General features: G+C 50.6%; 1 protein-coding gene across 6 annotated transcripts in view; it reads right to left on the minus strand.

The window, feature by feature from the left end:
• Rgs3 (regulator of G protein signaling 3) overlaps positions 1 to 21,187 on the minus strand; it is a 138,679-nt gene that overhangs the window by 61,929 nt on the left and 55,563 nt on the right. For all 6 annotated transcript variants that reach the window (XM_029476128.2, XM_029476129.1, XM_029476130.2 and 3 more), the window contains 7 exons: positions 18,270 to 18,351; positions 16,813 to 16,918; positions 15,922 to 16,273; positions 15,496 to 15,535; positions 10,713 to 10,909; positions 7,377 to 7,460; positions 1,053 to 1,164 (listed from right to left, as the gene is read on the minus strand). In XM_029476128.2, coding sequence (XP_029331988.1) covers positions 1,053 to 1,164; positions 7,377 to 7,460; positions 10,713 to 10,909; positions 15,496 to 15,535; positions 15,922 to 16,273; positions 16,813 to 16,918; positions 18,270 to 18,351 — 973 coding nt within the window. The remainder of the gene's footprint in view (positions 1 to 1,052; positions 1,165 to 7,376; positions 7,461 to 10,712; positions 10,910 to 15,495; positions 15,536 to 15,921; positions 16,274 to 16,812; positions 16,919 to 18,269; positions 18,352 to 21,187) is intronic.

A 21,187-nucleotide genomic window follows, 5' to 3' on the forward strand; every position in this document is an offset into this window, starting at 1 on the left:
GGGGTGTGGCAGGGAAGCCAGGCTGACTATACTTAGCATCTGTGCGACCACAGGGCAAGGTGGGAAAGTAGTGGGAAGCCAACGGCAGAGTCACTGGAGGACAGAGGAGCCAGGAATCAAGAAGCTGAGAGGCCTGCTCTTCTAACTGTCCTGTCTTGTTCTCTCCTTGGTTGTCTCCCTTGCTCTCCTGTCAGGAGACACCCTAGTCCTTGAGCAGACAGGACAGAGCTAGAGAGGGAGCACTGGGAAGGACTTCCCATGGGAAGGCCAGTTCCCAAGGAGGCAGAGTGGCGGTGGGGGGGCAGGGGGAACCAAGCACACAGACAGCATGGCTTTGCAAGCAGTCAGGAAGTTCTCCTGAAGCAAACCCCCACCAAAACAGAATTCTTTCATGGCTAATATTTTCCTCCCTGTCCCCCTGCCGCCCGAGCTCACACAGGTCTGTTGTTGTTTGCATAATCTGGGAGAGGAAACCGAGCCCCTTTCGGCTGAGACCTTAGGCGCCAAAGCCTGCGGCTGGACAGATAGTCCCAGCTGGTTTTCCGTTCCCTAGTCGCCCCCATGGGCCAGACCTCCATGGAAAGTTTGTGGGTTAGAGATTCCCAGCTTGCTGCTGCTGCTCTGCTCACCGACCCCAATCGGGCATGCTCCAGCTTCCCAAGGCGCTGAGCAGACCTACACAGCTGGCTAAAAAGAGGAGTTGCCCATAGACAATTGTCAAGAAGCCTCTACTGGGAACCTGTTTGGAGCCAGGCACTTTCTGTAAACGACCTAACTTAACCCCACAACCTTCTGACAGCGCTATAATTATCCTACTTTACAGAGAGGAAATGGGCTCAGAGAAGTGAAGTGACTTCCCAAGGACACACCAGAACTGAGGGAATTGAACACAAGGTCCGGGAGTCCAAAGCTCTCCCTACCCCTTCTCCTTGGAAGCTCCCTAGGATAGAAACCTCCTGCAGAGATCAGGTATAGCAGAAGGTGGCTTGCCAGCCTTGCATGCAACACCAAGCAGACCCAACAGCACGTTAGGGTGCCCATGTCCTTCTTACCCTCCTGTAGTTTCACGCTCTGGAGGTAGAGGGGATTTCTCAGGACGTCGCAGCGGCCTGGCTCCTCCTCCTTAGTGAACAGCAGCAGGTCCGAGTAGGCAAACAGTGTCACCTGTTCGGGGAGAGAACAAACACAACTGTCTGCTTTGCTGTCCCTCCAGGATGCAGAGAGCCACAAGGTCCACTAGAGGTCCAGGAAACACATCCTGGACCTCCGGTGTTGGTAGAACCAGAAGGAGCTCCGTGAGGGACCACGCTAATGACGGAGGCTCGCTCTGCAGTGGGAGCAGCCAGTTCATCCCTGCGTGTTCTGTACTTCCCTTGCTCAAAGTAGAAACAAATACAAATAAACCAGACGAAACAATGGCTCCTGTCCTCAAGGTGGGTAGCTCCGTCGGTCTCTCTATGGCCATAGTCCTCCAGGCTCACTGTTCTTGGAGGAGCCTTACTTAGGCCCTGGGGTGTCCCCAGACCATACCCAATACCTGGCTCCCTCAAGCTTCTTCTACAAGCTATCTGTAATGTGAGGGGAAGATTCATGAGGTAGTATTACCAAATTTCTTGCAGTTATTTTTGTAGTGTACCAATGAGAAATTTGGTTCAGGAAAAATGGTGGTTACTTACATTCTGATCTAGGTTTGCACACAACCGCTATTCTTCTTTATGCTCCCAAAACAAAGGAAGGGCCATTCCTAGACATTGTAAGTAACCTGACCGATCTGCTCAGCATGTTTTTATGGTGAAAAGAATTCACTTGGTTTTCTATGTCCACTATGGTTTACACTGTTCTTTCCTTAAAGCTTTAAAGTCCTATCTCAGATGATGATGATAGTAATATAAATTATTAATTATGGGACTCTTCTTCAAGGGGCCATAGCTGATCCTCCATGTCTTCTGAAGCAGGGAGACCCCACCAGAAGAGCTTGGCCCAGCCTGAAGGGCACAGTTTGTGATTTGTTAACCATGTTTGAAAAGCTGGCACGCTGACATTTAGCTAGTGAGCTGCTCAAGATGAACCCGTAGTCCCACCTCTGAGGCTCTCCGAGAGAAATACAAGAATGTATAAATACGAACATATAAGGATGTTCTCAGTGGCACTTCTGCAATTAGAAAAAAATAAAATAAAAGCAGAGCATGGTGATACACAGTTACAACCCCAGCAGTCTGTGGCCAAGCAAGAGAATTATGAGTTACAGGCTATTCCAGGGTATACAATGCACTCTAAGCTAATCTGGGCTATGTGATGAGAGCTTGTCTAAATTTATCTATGTTATACATACATATGTGCATATATATGTATATGTACACATATATATGTATATAAGACATATCCAAAGGCCTACCTGCCATCCTGGGCATTACACAAAAATGGAACCTGGAAGTAGCTCAGGGATGTACTTAGGCAGGCCATCTCAGGGTCATGCCACCTTCCAACAGGTCCCAAACACAAAAGCTCTAGAGTTTGGGTGCTGTAGAGATGTCTCTGTGGTTAAGAACATTGACTGTTCTTTCAGAGGTCCTGAGTTCAAGTCCCAACAATCACATGGTGGCTCAGAACCATCTGTAATGGGATCTGATGCCCTCTTCTGGAGTGTCTGAAGACAGCTACAGAGTACTCATTTTTAAAAATCTAGAACTCTTTGCCAGAAGGGCTTTTTGTTTGTTTGTTTGTTTGTTTGTTTTTAAAGATTTATTTATTTTATGTATGTGAGTATACCATCACTGTCTTCAGACAGACCAGAAGAGGGCATCGGAGCCCATTATGGATAGTGGTGAGCCACCTTGTGGTTGCTGGGAATTGAACTCAGGACCTCCAGAAGGGAATCTTAACAGTGAAGCATGCCCAGCCCAGCCCAATACAGTGCGACAGAAGCATTCCTGCAGCTGAGTACCTGCTCCTGCCCTGTTCCATCCTCACTTAAACAGTATCACTGCCCTCTTCAGCTCAGACAGGTTAAGTGACTTTCCCATGACCACACAGATAGGGATCTAATGACAGAGAGGTGGTAACGTGCCTATAGCAGAAGAGACAATAAATTCAGTAAGTGTAGGAAGGAAAACAATGGAGTGCTCAGAAGACGTGTGGTTAAGGATGGTCTGAGGAGGGTCTGCAGAGTCAAGGGGCTGCTCTTGTAGGCAAACCTTCATCTTCCCACAAAACATGTCCCCCACTCAGGGAAGGTCTGGCTGTTACCTCCAGACCATAGGGAAGCTGGCAGAAGAAAGGTCAGAAGAGATCATCTGTGAGACTAGAAAATTAAAACTAAAAAAAAAAAAAAAAAAAAAAAAAAAAAAAAAAAAAAGCCTAGGGCTGAATGGAAGACTTGTGGGAGGAGCCACAAGGTGAGAAAAGCTCTAAGCCACTGCCCCCAGCCCCCGCCTACTCCCAGAGCTGAGAATATGGTCTAGACAGGAAGTGATTAAGGCATGAGAGAAAATTTCCCCCAAAGGTCGGTCAGGCAAAGGCCAGGGCTGGCACAGGGCTGGAAGCAAGGCAGATGGCAGGCATGCCAGAGCAAAGCATGTGGGCCCTGCTGCTCCCCAACAGCCTACAAGCAGAAGCCTCACAATCCAGGGAACACTGTCCCCCTTCTCCACAGTCCAGTTACCTGCTGCCTTCCACCACTGGCCCTGGGCCAGTCTTCCCCACACTTGCTCCTAGGACACATGTATTTCCCAGAATCCCAAGATTAGTCACAGAATCCTTACAACTTGGAGGGTGACTTCTCTCAAGTGGCCCTGACCAAAGCCTTCTCCTGGGCACCCGGCCATGGGGCTGCGCCTACCTACAGACAACACCTTGATACTTCAGTTAATGGTAAACCCAATGAGTCTGTGTGAACTGAGGGTGTGGCATCTTGGACTTCATAGTATTCCTGGAACCTAGTAAAAGCTCTGGCCCAGGCCCCAGTGACCAGAACTGAGGTCAGGATGTGTGTGTAAGAGGCTGTCAAGAGGCTGACTTTGTGGTGCATGCCTTTAAACCCAGCAGAAGCAGGCAGGTCTATAGGTTCGAGGATAGCCTGCTCTATGAATCAAGTTCTAGGACAGCCGAGGTTACACAGATAAAGCTTCTCTCAAAAACAAAACCAGAGGCAGAGGCAGGCGGATTTCTGAGTTTGAGGCCAGCCTAGTCTACAAAGTGAGTTCCAGGACAGCCAGGACTACACAGAGAAACCCTGTCTTGAAAAACAAAAACAAAAACAAAAACAAAACCCAAAAAAACAACAAAACAAACAGGCCGCCACTAAATGATGATTTGATCTGGGTGTGCATCCAGATCAAACCATGTGACTTCTGTGCTGCGGGGATGGGAGCAGCTCCCTAACATCACCATGCTCAGAGAAGAGCTGTGATAAAGAAGCAAGAGAGAGAGCATTCAAGACATGCAGAGCTTCCAACTGCTTAGCACCTTCCAGTTTACAACTCTGCTGCCTCGAGAGGCCACCATATTCATTTAGAAACCCCTTTGGGAAAAGTTATTGCCTGGAGAAGGACACAGAGTAACTAGAATCTAGGAACCCTACCCTCCCACCCCTCCATGTTCTCAAAAGCTACCCAATGCCTGGTGATAGCTGCTTTTTCCATTTTCAGTTTGAGGATCGGGAGACATGGCGAAGCTCTCCTAGGAGGCTGCTGCTATCCTACTTTGAGGAGAAGGGATGAAGTTACCTTTCTTGTCTTCAAATTAAAATAGACTACCTTCAGTCTTAAAGGGAGAGTTTCTTTTGGTTCTCAACTTCCAAAGATCCAGGAGGCAAGAAGTTGTGTGTGTTTGTTGGGGGCGGGGGTGGGCGGGGATGAGGGGTAGGGGCTGGGAGAGTGGTGGGGTAGGGGGGAGTGAACTGTTACTACAGCTATAGCTTGGCTTGTGTTCCCTTGGTTTTAACAAACATACCCAAAGCGCTAGGGATCATGGAGAGCATTACCCATTCAGAGAGCCAAGAACTTATCCTGGCTCCATTCCCTACCAGCCTTGAGATTCTTGGGTCCTGGTTGAGCCCCAGTCTCCTTGTGCTTCTCTCCTGTCATGAGAATGTTTCAGGCCTAATTGGCATGACGCGTGTAGCAAGGGATCATGTATGTAGCATGCATGAGCAGTGAGGATATGCAGTAAATACCTAATTTTTGTAGATGTAGTGGTGAACAAGATAAGAGAGAGAAAATCGGACATAAGAGTATATAGTTCAGGTGGCTCTTGTCCTTAACTGGCTTCTTCTGGGCACATTAAGTACGCAGCCACACCTCTCCAGCTCTGACCCTGCAAACACGCACTTAGGCACCAAACCCAGCACCAAGGGACTTCTCACTCTTACAACCTACATCCTATCTCCCAGTGAAATTTCTCTCCCACTGAAGCAAGTGGGAAGGTTGATAGGCTGAGGCCCTTAAGAAAGCTCTCCACAGAGAGGCCCAGAGTGACGTCAGCAATCCCACGGGTGCGGGAGCTGAGCTCTACGTGGGTAGGGAGAGGGAAGGGCCGTGGTGAGGGCTGTGTGTGAGGTGCTCACAGAGGCTGTGTGAGGACAGAGGCTGGGGATGCAAGGAAAGTTAAAAGTTACATTTAGTTGGCTATGAGATATCCAAGCTGGTCAGATAAAAGGAGGGACAGGGCTCTGGGCCAATGACAGCAGGCCACTGACTCCAGAGGCCTGCCCCTTAGAGCATAATTTAAGATGCCTTCATTCCTTCATATATCCTTGACTCCAATGCAGCTGATTGCGACAGGCTAAACTGTAAGCCAGGATGGCTTCTAACAAGAAGATTCACCCCGGAGGCACTCTAAGGCACGCCACAGACGAGGTAACCGAAAGGACTATGACTCGGAGGCTGGAACAGAGTGGACTATTACCTCTGCCATGGTAATGCCACACGCTGAGCCTGTAAATGAGAGAGCCGGCTTAGCACAATGAGTGGTCCTGGAGACACCTACTAGGCTGGAGAGTAGCTGGTCGAGTCAAGGGACTAAGAAATAGCAGAGAGTCAAGGTCAAAGTTAAAGTCAGAGAGGAGTGGAGCGAGGCTTCAGCCACCCATCACTGTGTGGGCAGCATATGAGCAGCGAGTGATCCATCTCCCCGGTCAGTCCAGGAGGGCAGACATAGAGCATGTGGGCTTGTCCCATGACAGCCCAGAGAATTAACTGACCTCAACAGAGACGACCACTGGCTTCTGTCTGTCTGTCTAGTTTCTGTCATTACTTCATAAAACCTAAAGGAAGGAAAGCCAGGGGATTTTTCTTCCCTGGGGACCCCCCACTCCTCTTTCCAGAGTTTTGCTTACTTTCCAATCTTTCTGAATAATGCTTACACCCTGCTTTTCCATACTGTCAAGCGGACACATCCATTATTAACCTTCTTTGGCCTAAGACAACAAATGCAGAGCTACTGTCCCAGGCCAATCCTTAATGATTGACTCCTCCACCGTCTCATGCCCTTGAGTCCTGTACAACAAGACAAGTCACCAGTCAAGGGAGGGACAAGCACACAGTCTCCCTGGGGAGCCCTCCTAAAAGAGACAACACTCGTATGGAACACAGGTGTCCTGATCTGCTTGCTTACAACAAAACACAAGCAAAGCCAACTTCCGGTGTTAGCTCCACTTGCCCAGAGTGTCCAGGAGGATAAAGCTACAAGGAGCTAACCTCAGACCCTGCCCTCTGCCCCAAACACGCACAGACCCACTGCTCAGATGGTAAGGGTGATGAGGAAGGCAGAAGTCACCAGAAGCCAGTGACAGAGCTGGGGCTGGATACAGACTTCCAATATCTAAGCTCTCTGACCTTTCCACTGTGTGGGTGAGGGAGGTCCTCCCAGCTAGAGATAAGCTGGTTCCCAGGAAGAATGACCTATCCCCTGACCCCTATGGACAGGGCTAGAGCTGGGGGAGGGGTATGGAGGGTGGCCATAGACTGAGCTCTCAGAGGGGGTCTGGGCTTGGGTTCCTATAGAAAGACTCCAACATTCCTCCAACGATTCTCTTTGGCTAGACTTTAATCTTCAGGGGTGCTTATCTCAGCTGGGATAAACTGTTATCTTTTCTCCTCCTGGGATAAACAACGAGAAGTCTTTTTTAGAGACTAGAGGTATGCTTTGACCATACTAATGATCAACCTTGAGAGAGAGAGAGAGAGAGAGAGAGACAGACAGACAGACAGACAGACAGACATTGTAACTGGATGGTAAACAAGAGCTGGGTAACTTCTCCATAAGGCTTTCGGAAGAGTTTCAGGTCTCCACCCTGAGGCTGTCTAGTGCTCCAAAGGAAGAGAGAAAGTGAGGGAAGGAAGCCCAGCTGGTTTCCAGCAGGGCTGTGAAGGTCTTACCTGGGAAGTCTTGTTCCTCCCCTCATACAGCAGCAGCTCCTCTGACAGCAGGAGAGTCCGGGCAGGGTTACAGAGATCTAGGGGCTGAAAACCAGTCACTCTGAGTGGGATGCAAAGGGCAGCTTGCCAAAGCCAGAGCAGAGGGAGAAGACAAGACTGCCTGCCCTCCTCCTTCCTACCCCTGACCCCACACACCCTCACGCCCCCGCCCGCAATGGAAAGAGAAAGACTCTGCTCCAGCTCGGCCCAGCCAGGCCTGATCAAAAGAGCTGCTCTCTCTACAGGAAGTTCAGCCACAAGCTCAGGGCCTTGCAGTTCTCCCCTGGTGTCCGCCCCCACCCTGGGGCTCCAGCACTCTCCCAGCTCGCCTCCATTCTGTGTGTGCCTCAGAGGGAGGGAGGTCTCTGCTGTCAGGCCCAGGAGGCATCTTGAGAGCCCTATGCCAAGAGATATGGCCACTCAAGTCTCTTCAAGGCCAGGCAGATCCCCGCCCTGCTCAGGTCCCAGGCTGAGCCTACCAACTCCTTCACCTCAGCAACTGATTCCTACTCAGACTTCTAGTCCCACCACCCTGTCCTGTCTGATTCAAAGAACGTGCCCAAACTCTGCCTGATCCTCCTTGAAGGGACACCTGTCCTTGGGAGTGTACATTTATCACACATGCCCCCACCCCCACCCCCCAGTCCCTGACCTCAAGCAAGGGATATAGAAAGATGACAAGATAGGCATCAACTGTGTACTACAGCTCGGATGGCGCTTCAAACATAGGCTATGCATAAACAGATGGGGAAATCTGACAGAAAGCAGAGTGAGGTCAGTCATCAAGCAAGTGGGGGAGGTCTCTGGTGGGAAGGGAGAGCACTGTAATATGGAAGAGGTGGGACAGCGTCCGTCCGTGTGGACAGCTACTGGCTATTCCTCGGTAGGTAGTCACTCTGATTCTCTGTTTGGCATATGCAAGTCTTTTTTTTTTTTTAAAGATTTATTTATTTATTAAGTATTATATGTAAGTATACTGTAGCTGTCAGACAGACCAGAAGAGAGCATCAGATCTCATTACAGATGGTTGTGAGCCACCATGTGGTTGCTGGGATTTGAACTCTGGACCTTCGGAAGAGCAGTCGGGTGCTCTTACCCACTGAGCCATCTCACCAGCCCGCATATGCAAGTCTTAAGCCATTTTTATCTTAAGTCTTTCTCCCACCCCCACCCCCACCCCACCCCACCCCACTCCCCGCTCTTTCTTTTGTGGCAGGGTTTCTCTGTGTAGTCTCAGCTTCCCAGCTGTCCTGGTACTCATTCTGTAGAGCAGCTGGCCTCAAACTCAAGAGATCCACCTGCCTCTGCCTCCTAAGGCATGCGTCACCAGTTTCTGGCTTGAGTGTTTCACAATTTAAATTTTTTCAGTTTTAAAAATTTTAAAAACCAATTAAAACTGGGAATGGTGGTGACACATACCTTTAACCCCAACACTCAGAAGGCAGAGACAGACTGATCTTTGTGAAGTCGAGGCCAGACTGGTCTACAGAGAGGTTGAGGACAGCCAGGGTCATATAGATACCCTTTCTCCAAAAAACTAAAAAAAAAAAAAACCCTCAAAACATAATTTACAAATTTAAAAAACTGTACTACTCTTATTAGGTGTGTATGTGCAAAAATACATAATATGTGGAGTGGGCATGTACACATACACATATATACATGTGGGAGTAGGCATGTATGCGTGTGCTCACACACACACATGTATATGTGGAACAGGTATGTGGATGTGGGTGTGAAAGTAGGAGGACAACTTGGAGAAGTCATTTCTGTCCTTCTGCCATACGGGCCCCAGGGATCAAACTCAGGTTGTCAGGTTCGGCAGCATGTACCTTTCCCTACTGGGGTGGCTCACCAGACTTAATTTGTAATAAATATTAAAAGACAAAACCAAAAATAACCAGGCAGGTAGCACGCACCTATGACCCTAGTCCTTGGGACACTGAGGACGGAGGATCGAGTTGGGTCATCCTGAGCTACACAGTGAAAGGCTGTCTACAAAGCCAAGGACTGTGGGCATAGCTCAGTGCTTGTCTGGAAACAGCACGAGCAAAGCCTTGGGTATGGTCCCCAGCTCGGCAAGAAAAGGAAAGTGTGTGGGGGGAGGGGGTGGAGAACAACATGGTGGGGAAATAAGAGCTTCTTACATTTAAAAAATGTGTGAACAACCTAAAGGGCCATAAAGTGATATCCAAGGGGCAGAATAAATAAAGATCTGAGAGGAAAGAAATACAGAACATGTTTACTACCTATTCACCATGTGCTGGCTGTCTAAGCTGTTAGTCCCTTAGTATTTTGGCCACAGCAGCAATAAACACAGACATGCGAGGATCTCTATCTAGGATATAGAGTCCTTTGCTCAGTAGTAGCGTGACTGGGTCATATGGTAATTATCTACTTATTTTTTTAAAAAAACAAGCTCATCTTGAAAATGAGGTATATACATTCAATGGTCTTATATCCAGCCATAAAAATTTAATTGTAGCATTTGCATAAAATGGGCAGATCTAAAACATATAGTATATGCTTTCTCATATACAGAATCTAGCTTTCAATGATTTTATTTTATGTGTGTGTGTGTGTGTGTAGGTATGGGCCATAGAGCCAGAAAAAGAACAACAAGAGGAGAGGAGAGTTGCTGAGGAAAGAGGGGTATAGAACACAGAAGACACAAGGGTGGGAAAGATGTTATGACAGCAGAGACGTACCAGGGACGGCGTGTGGGAGAAGAGGGGGAAGACAGCAAATCATGGTTGGAAATGCTGTACCGGAACCTAAGACTCTGGATGCTTATTAACTCATTGGCGGGAAGAGGGGAAGGAGGAAGCGGAGACATGAAGAAGTGGGAGATTGGGGGGGGGGGAAGGATGGGGGGTGAAGTGTGTGACTCCCGTGACTTTCTGCTCTGTGCTTCTGTACCACTACTGCTATCCTGATGCATTTGCCTGAGCAGAGGGACCAGCCACACAGTCTCTCTCCCTCAGTCAGTTTCAAACATAAGAGCCTCTGGGTGAGGCAGCAGATATTACTGCCAGACTCTGTAGTGCACCTGTCCCAGACCCAGAGGATGAGGGAGCTGGGAAGGGAGGGCAAGGACCCTCTCATGGCTCCACACGTTTCCACATAGCCTTCTGGAAACTTCTGCTTCCCTTATAACCTCCAGACTAGGAAGCTATTTTTCTGTCCCCAGAGAGGGCCCTGGATCCTGGATGAGTTTACACCCTCATTCCTGGAACCAAGGTCCCTTACTGTTCTCACTTCCTCCTGAGGGGACCCCTGGGGTGTGCCGCAGCTCACCTGCACAAAGACAGGGAACACCAGGACTTTAGGGGCCAGGGTGACATAGGTGCCGTAACTGGAATGCGGGACGTGTGATCTCAGGGCTGAGCAGTCTTGGTAGTTACTGTGGCCCTTCATGGTCTGCACTGTCTTCATGAGCCGAGACTTCTTGCCCAGGCCGGTGTACGATTTCCCTTTAGTAGCAGTCCCCGGTTCTGTGGAACAGAGGTGGGGGACAATGAGATACTTTCATGGTCTCTTGAGGGATCCAGCCCCGCCCCGCATTAACAAGGAACAATGTCTAGTGAATCCCACTCCAACCAGGCTCAGCCTTGGCCTTGAGGATTCCTGAGGGGGAAGAAGGGTGGACGGGTGGGGTGGGGAAGGAGAAACAGCAACTCCAGGGCCAGGATAGAGCCATCAGCCCACAACTGTGACAGGGGGTGTTACCTTGCCACCCCACCCCTCCCAGTGACCCAGGCACCAAAACAAAGCTATCCACTTATCAGCCTTGCGCGTTTGAAAATCAAGAAATTGTCTAGGCATGTTGGCACACGCCCAAGAATCCCAGAATTCAGAAACTCGAAGTCGAAGAACCTGAAGCCTGTGCAGCCCGGGCTGCACAACAAGATCCCATCTCAAAACAACAGCAGCAACAAAATCACAATGCAACAGAAACTCCCATCTAAACACTCGGGGCTGACCTCACAGCATCTGCCGTCCCACATGGAACGTGAATTGGAGCAGAGGTAGCTTTGCAAGAGACAGGACAGGGCACACACGCTCATCCTGTTACCATCCCACCCCGGAACCCCTGCTCATCACCAGCCAGGCACAAAGGTCTGTTCCCTGTGATAATGGAGACAACATGCTTTGTCTGTATGCACCAGGGTCCACACCTTCCACTAGCCAAGGTTAGCAGGAGCTACCTGGCCACCACCATCAATTTGTGTGTTCTGTGTTCTTGCTGTGTGTGTTCTGAATGAAAAGGTAGGAACGAGCCTGAGCGATGGGGTTCACACACTCCTGGGCTCCTTCCTAGGGTTCCTGCTGCCAGGGGAAACCAGCCAGACTCTCCCTGACTAAGGAGCCCAGCCTGGGTCTCAGAGCCCAGGCATCCTCTAGCTTTCTGCAGACAGTGAGCAGGTGACCTGAACCAGTCTTGGGGAAGCTCCCCACCAACACAAAGGCCACTGAGAAGAGGAAACAGTCCAGAAGGTTTTCACACTTGCTCCTTCCCCCTCCCCCACCATGCCCCTTTTCACTGAGAGGTGAGAAAAACAAGTCAACTCTCCCCCACCCCCACAAGTGACCAGATCACAGTCTGGCAGCAGCACTCAAACCACTTCCTGACTCTTCAAGGGTGGCTGAGACATACAAAGAACAGGGACCCAGATGGGGACAGGAGGCACAGATACAGGAGAAGTGTCCCATAGCTTTCTTTCTGGCCTGGCCCTGGGGGTTGATGGGTTGGTTGTCTGTGAGCAGCCTGGCCTTCCATTGGTAAAAATACAACCTGTGCTTCAAGATCTACCCTAGACTTGAGTTGGACAAGACACCTTGAATGTGAGCCATGTCTTTCTCACTCAAAAGCTGACTGTGCAGCCCGGAATACTGTGCAACTGTGCACGGAGCAGGCTCCTTCCCTGTTTGAGACAGTTCTCTCTGTCCAGCTGAGTCAGTGGGGAACTAACAAAAAGGCCCCGTGAGAAACGGGGATTGGAGGCCAGGCTGGTGTGTGATTGCAGGATGGATGGATTACCTCCAACACGAAGCCAGCCATTGGCGGTAACATGGCAGAGAAGGCCTGGAAGCACGCCGTAAGTTAGGTCACAGAACAGTCTGGAAACAGACAGGCTAGACGAACAGAGCACAGCTGGATCAGGGAAGGTAAACCCATGCAGGGCTGACAAGCAGGGGCTGAGGTCATCCAGACCAAAATGACGGAAGGATGCAGTCCACAGTGGAAAAATCCAGGTGTGGGGGCTCTAAGTCTCAGACTTACAAGAGATTTCTTCCCTAGGCCCAGTTGCCCAGCACTGTCAAAGAATCTTCACCCTAGATATCAAGAGTCACAAAGCAGCCACCTGACCCATCTCTCTGCTTCCAGAGAAGAGGGGACTGCTTAGCCCCATTTTCCAATAAGCAAACAGAGGTATAGAGTTCTTGTATGAGTGGACCAAGGTCATTCCGCTAGTAAAGGACACTAGGTAGGACCAGCCCAATCTAGGTGGTAGCCACTCCCTAAAGGAGCACTGACACGCCACTTTGGGGATATGGGGCAAGGGGTGTGGTTCTCTGGAGCTGAATTTTTTTTCCCCAAGTTATTCTTTTTTTAGAACAATCCAGATTGCAGGCCGGCTGCTGAACCCCATGAAGGCAAACTTCCACCTGTCACCTCTTGTGAGGATGTCTGGCCTAAACCTGTATCAGCTCCATTTCCTCTAGCGCCTGCTTCACTGACCAAACATAGCAATTACACGGCTTTGCTCTAAGCTTCTGAGGGGAGCCCTGGCAGCCCTCTGGCTCTGGCGGTGGTAAACTTTCAAAGAACAGTGGCCCTGGGGCATACGCCAACTACAGCCGGACAGGCACTCTAGGCTCTGGAAAGGCCTCAGACCCTGTTCAACGCAAGATGGCTAAGCTGTCCCCGTTCCTGATCTTCAAAGCAGGATGGCTGAGTTCTCCATCCTGAAAGGCCACCGTCCTTACAGGCCAGAGCAATCAGAGGCCAACACCCTGGTGACAGCCCTCACCTCTGGGTAACCCTGGGTGTGTGAGGGAAACCACGTGCCCGGAATTCTTCACTCCTTCCTCTGAACTCACGAGTTGGGGCTGCAAAGAATTAATCCATGGGAAAGATATCCTCTGATACTAAGAGGATCACTGTGCTGAAATATGAGTGAAGTCGAGATCGTGACGCAGGGTGGCTCAGCTGGTAAAGTGCTTGCTGCACTAGCCGTGTGGCCCCGAGTCTACTCCCCAACACCCAGAGAAAAAGCTAGGCATGGTGGCAAGTGCTTGTGATCCCAGCACTGCAAGAGGCCGAGACCTGTGGATCCCTAGGGCTCACTGGCTGGCCAGGGTAGCTGAATCAGCAAGTCTCAGGCCCCAGTGAGACTCAGTAAAATAGGGTGGATGGCTCCTGGGTTTGACCTTTGGCCTCCATGTGCATACACACTCACACACACACAAACAGTGCATGTGTGTGGATACACACCACGTTAGATCTGGACAGAGGGAACTCAGAACACTTCCACCGTTATTAACACCGCCATCTCTTCCTTCCTGACTTGTGCTTTCCTCTGAGGCTTGGGTGACCATGCCCTTTTTGGCACTGTATTTTCAGAGAGGAGTCAAAACACAGACATGGTTCGGGACCAACCATACAGGCAACTCTAGAGCTTCGTGGGAGAGGACTGAAGAGCTAGCGCCCGGACCGAATGCACATGCCCAAGTAGGTGACACATCTTCCAGGGTCCCTTCCTCAGTGGCTTGGCTTCAAAACTATACCAACAACCAGAGTCCTTCTCCTCAGCCGTTCTGCCCAAGTTCCACCAAGTTTCTGTTGCCTGACAGGCCCTGGGTCTGAGGTTGGGCCTACAGAAATACGCTGAGCCCGGCCCAGCCCCGCCCCTAATAAAATCACCATTTAGCAGTGACATATTTACTTTGCCCTAATGTGCCCACTAAAAGCTTTTAGACACTTACTGTTGAATCACTATCAGACTCCTCCCTGGGAGGAACACAGCTTCATTTCCGGCAGGCTGGGCCCAAGTGCTCACAGGCCCCAGCAGGGAGAGGAAGGAGGTGCCTTGCATCAGAAATTCTGAGCCTGATAGGAGCCCTCTCTTCCCTAAGGCCCAAGTGCCCACTTTAAGAATCATCATCGTATCACTAATGGAGGGGGGAAGAGCACAGAAATAAATCTGAGATGAGATGGGAAGGGCACTCTCAAGGAAGAAGGCCAAGGGTGTTCTACAGGCATAGAAAGGTTCAGTCACACTCCAGGTTGGCCTCACAGACCACATGGCAAGGCTGGCCTCAACCTTCTAGACCAGCTGGACTTTGGGGTCAGAGCTCTCTGGCAGGTGTGTGAGGGCCTAAGGGCCTGTCCCACCAACTCTTGCACAGAGTCTCATATCCCAGGGTTCCTGGAGAAGTGGTTGCTTTCTGCCAGCTCCCACTTCTGGCCCCAGAATGTGCAGGCCAAAGGAGAAGAATGGTTTAATTAGCAGAGACAGCTACAAAGCTTAGAGGCAGCTCTCCTGCACCATCTTTCTGCATGCAGGCAACTGCATACAACCGTATTCCCCTAGAACCCTCCAGACAAGCTCCGGGGCAGGAACAACTGATCCTGTTTTGAAAGGAGGAGGCAGTGATCTGCTTGAGTCCCACAGTGAAGATTTGGACCCGAGACCCCAAAGCCCAACGTTCCAGAACTGCTCTCCATGTGGCTTCAAGCATTGGTGTCCACGGGCCCCTAACAGATATGGTTGCTCAGCAACACTGGCTAACAGCCAAGATAAATGCCAAGCACCTGTCTCTTAGGTGGTTCTCGCAGATTCCCCTCTCCACCAACTTAATTCTGACTTTAAGAAAATTTAAGGAAAATACACTCATTCGGGGATGGGGAGAGAGGGTACCAGGAGGATCAGGGGGAGTGGTCTGTTTCGAGATGCTGGGTAACCCCAGCTCCATCAGAAGGGCCTCTGAACTCAGAACGGGAAGTTGGGCCCGACCTCAGCTGACCTCAACTATCTCTCCAGGCTGAGAGGGCTTAGCATCTCGGACAGCTCACCTTCAGGGATGGTATCCTCCTGGTACACAGGCCGCAGCAACTGCAAAGACAAGAAACCTAGCTCAGTCCCAAGAATGGGACAGAGCAGCCTAGCAGGGGGTTGCACACAGGTCTGACGACAGGAAGTATAATGTTTCAGGATATGAGAGAAGCATAGCAGTTCTCTTAAGGAGAAGGGGTGGAAGAGAGCTCTTCATGCTCCATGAAGTGGTGGCACTCCGAGAGACCACAGCTTCCTTCATGGCCGCTTGTTCCAAAGTGTGCTCCATGGACCTTGAGAATGATAGGACCCTAACAGCCATACCACAGATGTCTCACAATCCAATCTTCCCGTTTTGTTTTGTTTTTTTTTTTTGTTTTTTGTTTTTTTTTTCATCCTAACCTACCACAGGAACCCAATACCCTTCCACACTCAGCTGTCCATACCTGGCTTCCAGGATTCAGTGGGGCCAGGATGATGTAGTTGGGGTCAGTAGGGGTGGTGGCCCGGGACAGTGCAGGCAGGGTGTGCTGGCTGCTGTGCTTGCCCACCTCAGTGTAGCGCTCCCAGCCACCAAGCAGTAGACCATCAGAGCTGTCACACACCAGGTGACAGCTGTGGCGCTGCTCAGGACGAGCTGGGGCCCCATGAGTACAGTTCTTCTCCCTCTTGTTAGGGGGTGACAGGAGGTCATGTGTGGACTTGCAGGAGGCCCGCCGCAAGACTCCGCCATCTGGCCCCGGCTTGATCTGGGGGACTACACGCCACACGAGCAGGATGATCTCGCTAGGACAGCTCCTAGAAATTCCACAGAGGAGTTCAGACTTGGGGACATCAGAACCAGTCAGGGTAGGAAGCTCACAGGGCAGAGAGCAAGCAGAAAGAGGCCAGGCAGGAGCAAGCGAAATGTGATCTTCAGGTAGCGGATCCAAAACGGACCGTTGGGGTGCTAGCCCACAAAGTCAGATATTTTACCGAATACACGTTAACTTGTGAGATTAAAACATCTGCACTGTCTGCAGTCTCTTAAACAAAGGGTTTAGCCATTCAGTAGCAGGGACAATTAGCTAAAGTGGAACTGGCCCCTTGGAACCACGGCAGGGACCACGGGGTAGGTTCAGAGCATCTTTCCTGCTGTTTGCTGTGGGATCAAAATTCATCTGGGCCTGAACCTTCCATTTCCAGGCCAAGAAACGGATTCCCCGAGGAGCGATGTAAATTGCTCACAGCTGGGCTGAGAGCAGACTGAGAGGAGGAGAGCAAGGCAGTGAGCCCAGGGCTGGGTGGGGAAGATTTGCCATCAGCTGAGGTTTCCGCCGCCCACTGCCCCCTGTCACCGGATCTCGTGTGCCAGCTCCACACATTTCCAGTGCTCCACGGGCCTCTCATTCAGTTGTAGCACTGTGTCCAGCTGCTGCAGTCCCGCCCTCTCTGCCGGGCCCCCTGCAAGGACAAAGAAAAGCCACTCAGAGACCACTGAGGCCTAAGACTTCCTCAGAGAACCTGGAATCCTTTGCTTCGCTGGTGACACTGGGCGAGAGTTGTTCTTTTCCTCTTTATTGTTCCACACAGAGGTGCTGAACTGGGGGTTGATCAAAGGCCTTCACCTCTCCACGTTCTCACACCCCCACCCTCTCCAAGAGTCCCTTAGAACAGTAAGAAACTGATATCTTTTTTGGCAGTGGAGGTGTGTGTGTGTGTGCGTGTGCTGTGGGTTGGGAAGAGGGAGGGGGAAATGCATAATTATGTGTACATACATATAGAAGCCAGGCACTCATCTCTCTCTCTCTCTCTCTCTCTCTCTCTCTCTCTCTCTCTCTCTCTCTCAGGGTTTCTCACTGGCCTGGGACTCTCATCAAGTAGGCTACGCTGCCTAATGAATGAGTCTCAACTATTCCCCTTTCTCCGCCCCCACTCGCAGGAGTATATAATTAAAACATGAGCCACAGTGCTTGGCTTCTTTTCTCTTTTTTTTTGCACAGTTTTTTTGCACAGTTTCTGGAGACCAAATGAATCCCCCTCTTACTGTATTAGTGCTTTTCTGTGTCACATTCCCAGCCTCTGCCTATTATGTTCTTGCTTTTTGTTTATGTGTGTGTGTGTGTGTGTGTGTGAGAGAGAGAGAGAGAGAGAGAGAGAGAATCTCACAGTGTAGGCCAGGCTAGCTTTGAATATCCAGCAATCCTCTTGCCTCTACCGCCTAGGTTCAAGGGTTACAAGTACGAGCCAGCACAGCCAGCTCAGGATGTCCACTTCTAAGTGTTACGTGGGCTTGCGGATGGGATGCAAGCTCATACATCTCCCCTGCAGCCCTCAGAATTCGAATTTAGCTCCTCTTGGGCTGGTGAGATGGCTCAGTGGGTAAGAGCACCCGACTGCTCTTCCGAAGGTCCAGAGTTCAAATCCCAGCAACCACATGGTGGTTCACAACCATCTGTAACGAAATCTGACTCCCTCTTCTGGAGTGTCTGAAGACAGCGACAGTGTACTTACATATAATGAATAAATAAATAAAATCTTAAAAAAAAAAAAAAAAGCTCCTCTTCAGAAACGAGCAGAATCAAAATACAGAATCTATCTTCATTTTGATAAAACAACCCTCCTCCTACCCACCGCCCAAAAAAGGCTCTATTTTCATAAACCTCAGATTCATCTGTAGGTCATTTAAAAATATTATTCTTTTTCCTTTGAAAACCCAGAGTCTGATCCAGTGTGAGGCCCCGTCCAGCTCCAAACAGCAAAGTCCAGCTGCCTGGCAGGAGGGTGAGGCCGCCATCCTAGGTCATTCACTTACCAGAATCCACAGCCTGGACTCGGACCGGAGAGTCACAGCAGATGGTGAAGCCAAAGCCGTCTTTGCCCCTCCGGATGGTGATCTAGGACATAACCTTGTCCAGTTACTCCAGAGTTTCAAAACTGGGAAGCCTCTAAGCTCTACCCAGAGCCACCTTCCTCTCCGCAGGGAGCCAGTGCTGAGAAGGAGTCAGCCAGCCTCCTCTACCTATCTCTGACCCACCATCTTAACCCTGACTTATGCAAAGTCAAGCAGAGAGCAGAATGGATGAGATCAAGGAAAAGGGAAAACCCTTTCTCCTCTTGGTCCTAACAGCCCCAGCCCTTTACCCAAGAGCTGTCTGGAGCTCTTCCTCCTCTCCCCACGGAAGATCAGCTTCCTTTCCCACGGAGGTCTTGGGATCTTAGCCCATGGTTTGCCTTGGGCTAAGGACACACACTTTATTTTATTTAGAAATCAAGCCAAGCGGGTGGCCGCCCTCCCTGAGGGCTAGGCAGGAAGATGTAGCATGTTCTCTCTTAGCCCATGGCCAAGTGTCAGCCGAAGAGTAATGGGGTTCATAGGCACGGGCAGAGCCGCGGCCTCCTGGATAAACCAGTACTAGCCACGGGCTTCATTCTGCCTGCAAAGGAATATGGGTGTGGGAGGCCACAGTCCGTTTTCAGAGGTCTGATCAAAGGACCCCCACCACGCCCGTCTTTGAAAATGATTTAGTGCAGTGGTTCTCAATCTCCCTAATGCAAGTACCCTTTAATACAATTCTCAGGTTGTGTCGTTGCTGCTTCATAACTGCAATTTTGTACTGCCAGGAACTGTAATGTAAATATCTGATATGCAGGATATCTGAGATCTGACCCCTGAGAAAGGGTTAGGGGTCGAGACCCACAGGTCAAGAACCGCTGGCTCAGCAGTTAGGTGCACAGACACTACTCCTGCTAATACTAGCTCTTGGGTTCTATTCCCAGTCTCCAAGTCAGCTCACAATCGCCTGGTAACTCCAGCTTCGGGGGGAATCCAACACTTCTGACCTACACGTGGCCAGGCACACATATAAGCATAGTTTAAAAAAAAAATTTTTTTTTAAGACAAAATCTTCCAAAAAACAAAAAGAGCGATTCTGTGTGCAGCATGGCCCACTGGCTCATTCAGATTACTTAGATCAGAAAAAATGGCTTCAAGGGGGAGTCCCAAGATACCCCTAGGGCTGGGAAAGACCAGGGTGGGTCCCAATGAGGCACAAAGAGAAGGTGTCCTGGACTGAGACGGGGAGAGGAGGAAGGCATCTCCGCAAGCCTAGCACAGGTCAGGCAGGGCACAGCCGCATGCAGAGCCTCATGCTGTCTCTCAGGGCTGGGCACTGTATTCACCTGCTAGTAACCCAAGGCCAGGCATGAGGAAGGGGAGCAGGCAGGAGCCCAGGGTGACCAAAGGTCCCCAGGCTCTGCTTCCCACCAGTCCTGGGCCTGGATTCAAAGCAAGTTTGTAAAACAGGAAATCTGACAGACAAGGGGGGGAGGGGGAGGGAGGCAGGAAAATACCCTATTCCCATAAGAATTCTGGGAAAACACATAGTTAAGACAGGAAGAGAAGGAAAAAAAAAATGGAAAGAAAGCAAAACAAAGCCAGGAGTGAACGAGGAGAGCTGGAGGGATCTCGCGTTGCCAATCCAGTAGAGGCCCGGAGAAGACAGCAGGAGCCACTCTGTGGGGCTCACAGGGAACTTGGGACCTACCCTCCACACCACACAGAACTACTTCTAGCTCTGCCCCAATCTTATGTCACAGGGCGCTGAGGATGGCCCCTCCTGTCTGGAGGGTAAGCCCCAGATCCTTGGTCTGAAGATAAATGTGTCTCCACACTCTGGCACTCTGGTCCGGCCAGGGCCAGGAGGCTCTTCACCGCCCTGAGTGCCACCTTGGAGAACAATCCCACCCCACTGGCTAGCAAAGGAGTGACGGGAAAGGGGCTAGAAAGGAATGAGAGCATTGCCCAGGTCTGTGGGAGGAGCAGGCTGCAATGGAGGCCTCTGAGCACACAGAGTAGTGTCCAAAGAGTCAGTCCTCCAAGACAAGAGTCTGTCCTAGACCCCAAAGAATACGGCTTCAGCAAGCCCATTTTACAGAGAAGGTAAGCAAGGCCCAAAGTGAGGGCATACTCTCCCCAGCGATCCTCTCTGACCTTGGGCTCAAGAAAGGAGACAGCCCTCTCCTGACTCTGGAACCTCAGCAGGTCCTGTCAGGTGCCCTTCCCAGGATAGCTCTTTCTCTTGCCTGTCAGGGGCAAGCACTGCCACCGCTCCCAAGTCTCAGCTATGCCAGCACCTGAAGAGTATCTGACGTTCTGTCACACGTGGGCTCCAGTCCCTAACTGCCAGCATTTATTACCCACTCCCTGGAGGTGAGCAGCAGACACAAGCTGAGTACTTTATAGGGGTCACCTTTTCCTCCCACGGGCTTGACTCTATGTCACCACTCCTGTTTTAGGGACAAGCAACTGTAAGCTGCTCAATAGAGTCAGTTAAAGGGGACCACAGAAGGTCCAGAGCTAGAGCTCTGGCCCCACAGAAGGTCTAGTGTGTTCGATGCTGCCCCTGCGTCAATGCGGGAGCCATCTTACCCTGAGTCCAGCCCATGCATGCACCAGGTCCCACTCTGGTCACCAGCACATCCCTGTGCCCTGGCCCCTGGGCCCAAGAACACCTGGGATTTTATTACCTCCTATCCGGCGCTCACCCTGCTTTATGTTTATGAACACCTAAATGTTCTTGCCACAGGGACTACCTTCAGGAAAGTAGGGAGCATAGATTGAGGTCAGTGGTGCAGGAAAATGTTAGAAGGAACATCTGGGTCCCGAGTGATGGAGGCAGGTGCCAGGGGGCTCCCATGGGCCTCTGCCTGTGACCTATACACTATAGAGTT

Source organism: Mus caroli, unplaced genomic scaffold, assembly GCF_978045245.1.
Source record: "Mus caroli unplaced genomic scaffold, Mus_caroli_1 scaffold_6, whole genome shotgun sequence".
Classification (NCBI taxonomy): domain Eukaryota; kingdom Metazoa; phylum Chordata; class Mammalia; order Rodentia; family Muridae; genus Mus; species Mus caroli.